This window comes from Hyalella azteca, unplaced genomic scaffold (genome assembly GCF_000764305.2).
Source record: "Hyalella azteca isolate HAZT.00-mixed unplaced genomic scaffold, Hazt_2.0.2 contig7388, whole genome shotgun sequence".
Classification (NCBI taxonomy): domain Eukaryota; kingdom Metazoa; phylum Arthropoda; class Malacostraca; order Amphipoda; family Hyalellidae; genus Hyalella; species Hyalella azteca.
In genome coordinates, this window is record NW_025937514.1 from 15,463 (window position 1) to 24,140 (window position 8,678).

The 8,678-nt window shown below is 44.6% G+C and overlaps 2 protein-coding genes across 2 annotated transcripts in view; one reads left to right on the forward strand and one right to left on the reverse strand.

Annotated features, from left to right (window-relative positions):
- Positions 1-1,803: 1,803 nt before the first annotated feature.
- LOC108683426 (leucine-rich repeat-containing protein 24-like) lies at positions 1,804-3,732 on the reverse strand. Its single transcript, XM_018172740.1, has one exon. The coding sequence runs from the start codon at positions 3,730-3,732 to the stop codon at positions 1,804-1,806; it is 1,929 nt and encodes a 642-aa protein (XP_018028229.1).
- Positions 3,733-7,259: 3,527 nt separating this feature from the next.
- The window catches only part of LOC108683437 (eosinophil peroxidase-like), a 13,544-nt gene continuing 12,125 nt past the window's right edge, over positions 7,260-8,678 (forward strand). Inside the window, exon 1 of the mRNA XM_018172749.2 lies at positions 7,260-7,402. Coding sequence (XP_018028238.2) covers positions 7,351-7,402 — 52 coding nt within the window. The 5' untranslated portion in view covers positions 7,260-7,350. The remainder of the gene's footprint in view (positions 7,403-8,678) is intronic.

Consider the following 8,678-nt stretch of genomic DNA (forward strand, 5'->3'; position numbering starts at 1 on the left):
GACGTTTCAAATTTTTCAAGTTCTTGAAATAATAATAAAAAAAGTTTCTAAGGTTTGTAGCCGCTCTGAAATTGCAATGCCCATTGCTAGATGCAACTTTACTACCGTTCGCCTATCCCTCTAGGAACGATTGACCCTCTAGAAAATGGATGAGTAACAGGAAAGGTGGAGGTGAAAAAAAAATCCTCTAGAAAATGGATGAGTTTTGCTCTAGGATGCAAAATGAGTAACACTAGAAACATTGAACTAGCCTAGTGTGAAAGAATGGGAGTTTGAAGGCAACACCAGCCGCCGTATCACGGATACACGAGCCGCCGTATCACGGATACTCCAGCCTCTGTATCACGGATACACCAGCCGCCGTATCACGGATACACCAGCCGCCGTATCACGGATACACCAGCCGCCGTATCACGGATACACCAGCCACCGTATCACGGATACACCAGCCACCGTATCACGGATACACCAGCCGCCGTATCACGGATACACGTCGACATCCGCGAGACGACTTAAAATACTCACAGCACAAGCTACAGGTAGAATACTTAACTAGATCCTTAATGAGCTCCTTAACTAGATCCTTAATTAGCTCCTTGACTAGCTTCTTGACTAGTTCCTTAACTGGATCCTTAAGTAGTTCCTTAATTAGTGTGAGGTCAACTTAGTGCTCATTGTCACCCATACTATATAGTGAGGCACGTAGGGCCAGCTGAATGCCCTTAATGATGAACTAGTGAACTGTCCTTCCTACTACAATGAACTATTGTTATTGTCGCACAGATTCTCCGTCAACAATGAACTATTGTTATTGTCGCACAGATTCTCCGTCAACAATGAACTATTGTTATTGTCGCACAGATCCTCCGTCAACAATGAACTATTGTTATTGTCGCACAGATTCTCCGTCAACAATGAACTATTGTTATTGTCGCACAGATCCTCCAACAACAATGAACTATTGTTATTGTCGCACAGATCCTCCGTCAACAATGAACTATTGTTATTGTCGCACAGATCCTCCAACAACAATGAACTATTGTTATTGTCGAACTATTCACTCGTACAACAATGAACACATCGTAGATCCACGCACATATCGTGTCTTACAATATCTCTAGTCCCCAGAGGCCGACGTACCAACACAACTATTGTATGTTGTACAATTGGAACAATTGGAATCCCTTGCCCACAATTCAACTAATTTGTTGGCATCAGCACGAGAACCAGTAACACTTGAGGTTCACAGTAGTCAGTAGTAATGCACCATAAAAAGTGACAATGACAACTGTGGTTCATCTAAGTTCATGGTATAACAATAACTGAACTTCTCTTCACGCTCAGATATCATGAGAACAATATGGTACACCTATACTGGTAAGTACAAACTTCTATCACATTCTGAACCTACAACAACGATGGTTCACTCATCACAGTAGTACTACAACAATACTTGTGTATAACTGCGGTTCACATAGCACTATGAGAACTAGCATCGCCTGCTATTAAATAAACTCTGTGCACTTTCGTGCATGCTAATCAGAGTGCTATACATGCTACATGCTACCACGTCACATCGCACTTGGGAATGAGGTAGAAGGTTCTACTAGTCCGCTATCTGAATTGAGATGCCCTCTGGGCCGCTGATGGCAGACACTCTGAAACACTGATGTCCGATCCTCTCGACCGCTGATGGCTGTCCTTCTGAGCTGCCGATGGTTGATCCTCTTGGTTGTTGATCGAATACCTCTGGTGTTGCAGATGGCCAGCCCTCTGGGCTGCAGAGAACCGAGGATTCCTATGCTAGACATCGGTTCCTTCCTGGTATCCTTCATCGGGAGAGTCACGCACTGTGATTCTGCTGAGCTTTGTGTGCAGAGTCTGCACTGAGGGTAAGGACAAACGCCCATCCTGAGGGGGGACAAGAGAATGAGCACCACAGAGGGAAGACACCGAGGGCGCCGCGGGCAAAACCGAGCATCCTTCTTGAGAAGGAACGAAGGAGCGACAGAGGGAGGGAGAGAGGGGTGGCGGCGGAGGACAAGGCTCTGGAATGATTATATTGTTCATGAAACTTGGACACAACGGTGCTTCGTCAGGCGTCCGACTCCTGGCGTACATCGGCAAGTCCTGACGCTGGGTCCTTGGTAAGGTCGAGAAGTGGCATGACCAGTTACTTGTATAGTCAGGAGCGAAGTCAGGCAGCAAGGAGTGCCGTGGGGCCCTGCCGATGGGGTACATTACATGTTCCGGGGCGGCAGAGTCCAGCAGCGCCAGGGCCTGGGCAGGCCAGACCCCAGTTAAAGGCCTACCTTGAGGTCGGTGCAAGAGTTCTTCGTGCTCATCTCCGCCGGTGTCGATCAGTGTGGTCACGAGGCTGCCTGTTCTGCTCATGGGCACCCGCATCATGTCGTACTCGAGCTCCTGCTCATCTGCGTCTTCCGACTCGTACTCATCGTTCTGCTCGTCAGGAGTCCTCGCTGCTATCACTGAGCCGCCGTGGTTAGGAAACGAGAGCTGCAAATTCCCATTCACTTTCTCTGCTCTTTTATTGCGGCGTTTAATTAGCATTAGACACACGCTGAGCGTTGCAACGATACCAAGCACAACACATATCGTAATGCCAATTATTTCTCCTTTGGATAAATTTGCAGAGAAGTCAACGGTTAGAGTGAATGAGGCGGTGGCAGCACCCGCCGCGTTGGTCGCAACGCACCGGAGCGTCGAGCCAGAGTCGCTCATGACGGGTCCGGAGAGGAGGAGCAGAGATCCTCTCTCCTCCGAGATCTCATTGATGATGTAAGCCGTTGCGGATCCCACTTTAGATCCGTTCATAATGAGCGCATCTCCGAGGTACCATGACACTGCGGGCATTGGTAGGCCTGCTACAGGACACCAAGCAGTGATGTTGGTACCCGCTTTGCCCTGGGCGTTTCTGCCCACCACTAAAACCTGAGGAGGACAAGCGAACGAATCCAAATCGATGTCACTGAACTTTTTGCCCTCTAGTCGCGCTGGATGCTTGCACACCGGCGACGCAGGATGCGCCACTTCCCTCAGCCATTTATGCAAATCTCTTAACCGGCAGTCGCAAATCCAAGGATTTCCGTGGAGTTCAACGCCCTGCACGTTCCGCAAGCTCATAACCAAATGTTTCTGGAACATCGAGATGCGGTTATGATCGAGACGCAGGTGCTGCAGCTGCTTTAGGTCTTTGAATGCGCCGATATTGATCGTGTCAATCCTGCAATAGGAAAGGTCCAGGCGAGTCAGTTCTGTGGGGAGGCGTGCTGGCACGTGGCTTATGAGATTCTCATGCAAATCGAGTTCCCTGAGAGCGACTGTGTGTCGCAACGCCGCGTCGGGCATGACGCGCAGTTTGTTCTCGCTCAGGTCGAGCGTGACTAAGTTGGTGAGCTGAAAAAACGCCTCGGCGTCGACCTGATGGAGACCGCAGCCCCGCATCAGCAACTTCTGCAGGTGCACAAGACCTGATTCGAAGAACGCACGTTCCGGCAGCCTCTGTAGGATGTTATAGGAGAGGTCCAGGACCTGCGTGTCGAAATCGATGATGTCTGGTAATGCCCGTAGTGTGCCTCTCTGGCACTCCACCGTCTTCTTGCCGTCCTTCCATCGGCACTTGCACTCGTGGGGACACACCTCGGAGCCGCGCACCGACGCCTGCGTCAAGAGCAGCAGGATCAGAAGGATCGCCAAGCTCTCCTTCACCATCACGGCAGTGAAGACTTGAAATACAATACCAGTTCTTCGATCACGTCTTTGGAATCAATAACTCACATTTTGCTTTCATGAAATAAATTAATTTTTTTTGCGTAACTTAAATTGACTTTTTAATGGGACTCTAAATATCAACTCAAGTCGCTTGTACTGCAGCGCTATTTTTTATTTCTCTGCGGAAGAAAGCACGGTAAAATTAATTGTAAATCATCAAACATTTTAATTAATTGATTACTTATTCATGATTACATTTTTTTCATTATCCACGATTTTGAAAGATCATAACAAATTTTTATCGATTACGAAACACCATTAAAAATTCTCGATTGTTTGGAAAATCAATATAAATTCTTGATGACGAGAAAAACATTGCTACTGATTTTCAAATATTCCTCAACAATAATTAAAATCTATTACTGATTTCCATTTTGCATTTAAAAAATCCAATTACTGATCTGAAGAGTTTTAACAAATTATAAACAAATCTTGATTTTGTGAAGGCACCGGCGGGGTCACAGGGCGCGGCTATACCGTCACTGAGAAAAATTTGTCCGCGTTTGCCGCGCAGAGAATTGTTCCTGTCGTTCGGTCTGCAGACCATCGTTATCACTCTCCAGGTCTTCAGACCATTTTTTTCACACCCGCTGGGTCTACAGACCATTTCCTATCACTGCCTGGTCTACAGACCATTTCCTACCACTGCCCGATTTTCAGACCATTTCGTCACACCACTCGGTCCACAGACAGTTTCCTTCCACTGCCTGGTCTACAGACCATTCATTCACACCGCCCGGTCTACAGACCGTTTCCTACCACTGCCTGGTTTGCAGCCCATTTCTTCACACCCGCCCAGTCTGCAGCCCATTTCTTCACCCCCGCCCGGTCTATAGACCATTTCTTCACACCCTGTCTCTTATACACATCTAGATGTGTATAAGAGACAGTTTCTTCACACCCGCCCGGTCTACAGCCCATTTCTTCACACCCGCCCGGTCTACAGACCATTTCTTCACACCCGCCCGGTCTACAGACCGCTTCTTCACACCCGCCCGGTCTGCAGATGAAATTTCGGCAGTCAAAGCTTGATTTCAAAAGTTCTTCAAACTACCTACAGTCTTCCCTTCTAATGAGTTCACAGTTATTGTCTCCCTAACTCATATTAATTATAAGTAAGAGCCACGCTCGGGAAGTTAGTAAGACTCCATGCACACAAAACCCCATCAGTCGGCGCTTACGGGAGCTTTACTAACACACAACCGCACCTCTCCGCCGCCGCAGCGCAACTGAAGCTGCCAAGTGCCAGCCTCCAGCGTCCAGCAGGGTGAGAGAATTCCGATACTGAGGATCCTGTTCAATATAGTAAATCTTAATTCATCGTCTTGAATTTCCATTCAATATCGCAAATTTCCCTTCATCGTGGTAAATACTTATTATAAATCGTAAATTTTAATTCAGCGTCGGAAATACCCATTCAATGTCCTAAATCTCCATTCAACGTCGTAAGAACCAATTCAATGTCATAATTTTCCATTTAAATTCGTATATTTCATGCCAATGCCGTGTAACACTATATAGTGTAATAAATTCTGTTCTATTGTCCTAAATCTTTTTCCGATTTCGAAGTTCCTCTCGCACAAACTTGTCATGTAATTTCCTTGTTCATCTTTTAGTTATTGGTCAATTTCATTTGATGTCGTAGTCTCGTGTACAGTTTGACGTAAATAATAGCCCGCTGGCGAAGTTCCTCTTCCAATTGCCGTAAATATTATTGTTGTTCTTAGGGTTTTGTCACTGACAGACCTGCCCCCTATCATCTATGTGTCTGGTAAGCCCTCCTATGACACTTATAACTTGCCATTTATTTCCACATTACAATTACAAATGTTGCACTTATAGGCACTACATAGGCTCAACATAAGCGTATGTTTACATGCATTCTCTCCCTTCCCCTTTCACATGCACCTTTCATTCCGACGCAGCTGTTTGTTTCTTTTCAATGTTTACCCTCAGCAACACACATTTCAGTAATAAAATACTATTATGATGTTATTTTGCTGAAAATATCGCATTACAAAATGTCGCAAACCCCCACCCATACCTCCACCCATACCTCCACCCATACCTCCACCCATACCTCCACCCATACCTCCACCCATACCTCCGTCCATACCTCCACCCAAACCTCCACCCATACCTCCACCCATACCTCCACCCATACCTCCACCCATACCTCCACCCATACCTCCACCCATACCCTCACCCATACCTCCACCCACACCTCGCCGCCCTCGACGGTTCGCTGCTTCAGTGAAATATTCTTTTGTCCAAAGTTTCGTTAAACTATTCTACTCAATATTTACACACTCACACTGTCAGACATTCACAAGGTAGCTGAAGCACTGCTCGGTCGTGAGGAAAATGAGCTGGTCATGGTATATTCCATATTGGAATATATATCGCGGGACACCCGCTTGCTGGTGGTAATATACCTGGTATCCTCGTTGGGGTTTGTTTCAATAGTGCAATGTGAAATGGATTCAGTAACTTCTTGTAAATCATAAAGGTACTCGAACGATATTAAATGGTCTTTGTCATCAAGGTTATTCAATTCAATGCGAATTATGTGCTAAATGTGCGCTCAGCACGAAAATTATCCGGCGTTCCGCTAGCTTTGACAGCCTGACACCAGCGTTGCCAGAATGCCAGATGGTATATTTCTATACCAGATTTCACAAATCTGGTATTTTCAAAAGGTGTCTGGTATGAATATTTTAGATCTGGTATATTTACCTCAATCTGTCCTCCCTAAAGCGCATGTTAGGTTCCAACACAAAACAGGCTGCCCCCTACCTTAAACAAGACAATATACAACACGACACACCAGAACAAAAAGAACCCATATTCCGTAAACACTGGCAGGACATATTCCTGTCTCTTATACACATCTAGATGTGTATAAGAGACAGATTTAGCAAGATTTAGCAAGATTAAAAAAGGTTAAGCAAGATTAAGAAAGATTTAGCAAGATTAAAAAATATTTAGCAAGATTTAGCAAGATTAAGCAAGATTTAGCAAGATTAAGCANTGTGATATGCAAGCATGTACAAAAATAAGCAAAAGGAAGATGACCTGTTTCCATGGCTTGCTCATGTTGAGCGAAAGGGAAGAAGTGCCGCACTGTGATAAAAAAAGGAAAAAGTGCCAATGATATCAAACACGGGAAAATAAAAGTGTCAAAATGTTCCAAACAGAGGGAAAAAGTATAACGTGTTCAATTTGGCTAATTATCGTCAAGCTAAATAAATGCATATTCCATAAGATAATTTTTTTTCTTTTTATAACCAACGTTTCTGACGAATAGTTTCATCAAATTTGTAGGTATTAGTGTTTTGGAACAATATAATTTCTGGTATATATATGGTATTTTGAGCTAGGCAGTCTGGTATTTTCGCCAAGAAAAAGCCTGGCAACACTGTCAGCAGCCTGACAGGCTGACAGCCTGACACCAGCCACCAGCGCTTTATTCGAGTCACTGACTTCACGGTGGGAGGGTGTTCGCGTGTGCTGTGAGACATCTTAAGTCTTTCATTATCTTCTGTCTAACGTACAAGAATGTCAAAAATCAAAGCAATAATATGGCTGTTCTTCTCTACGATGTTATCTGGTAAGTTAATGTTACTAGACTGTTGTGCTGCATAACTTTTCGTCCGAAATTCGTCGGGAACTTCAACTCTGTTTGTGAGTAGCAAACGATCTACCGTTAGTCCGGCACTGAATATACATCGCCAAGTTGAGACCGTGATGCAGGTTTACTGGTTTTGATTTAAGCCTAACATTAGGCCGGCTACTAACTTGGTGCGTTATTATTGGCTGCTGCAACTGCGAAATAATCTTTCGTTATTCGCATTGGCGTACAGGCATACATGTTGCGCTCAATGTCTCAATGCACGAGGCTTACGGATCTTTACCTCATGCGGGTCTCTTACTCGACCGCACGGGCATGGCGAATGTTTCTTTTTATTCTGCATTCCATTGCTGATGTTCTGCACAGCGTGGCTATTGCGATATTTCCTGTGATATTGTATTATTAACATCCAGGCTTGACATTATTTTATAGACCGCATGTCAATATCAGTGTGACTGTGTGTACACTGTACAAGAGCCTTCTTCAAACTTCAAAGAGTTCAAAGCAGCTAAACTAAGGGGTAAGGACATCGTAATGGTGAATACCTAATACATATGGAGTCGAAGTTTGATCATGACGTTGGGCAGTGACAGGTCATACATAGTGAAATTAATAAGATGGCGTTAAGTGTAATGGAGGCCTGATATTGTTCTGCTAGAGATAGAGTCCACAGCAATGGATGGTGGACCAACTGCCTCCTCTATGTCTGTCACTGTCAGCCTGACCCTGTCAGGTCTTTGACTATTAGGTGATGGGTAAGGTTACTAAGGTAATAAAGGTATGAGAGTTATTAGGCACAATATAATAATTGTGCTCAGCCTTAGTCAGGGCCTAAGTGTGGAAAATATCTACTTTCCAAACCACACCTAGCGCATTTCTGCAAATTCTTTAGCTTAAAGTTTTCTGCTATATTAATTATCTCCAGTGTATTCTTGTGTACTTTTGTCATAGTTTATACCTATGGGTGTTTGGAGCCTGGCCCTAAAAATTTATATATAGCCATAGGGCAGTGTGGAATTCTGTATAGGTAATATATTCTCATGTCAATATAAGAAAACGTATCGAAATACCAACCCTACCACCGCGTTACACCACCTTCCACTGCAATGAAAATTGACGAACTGAGCTCATTTGAAAATCGCGCGTGGTTTGAAATCCAATCCCGTGTTGCCAACGACTAATCAAGTTAACTAGTCGTTTATCTGTAGGCTATCGGACACATTTTTGCAATGAATACGTTCTAAAATAAAAAAAA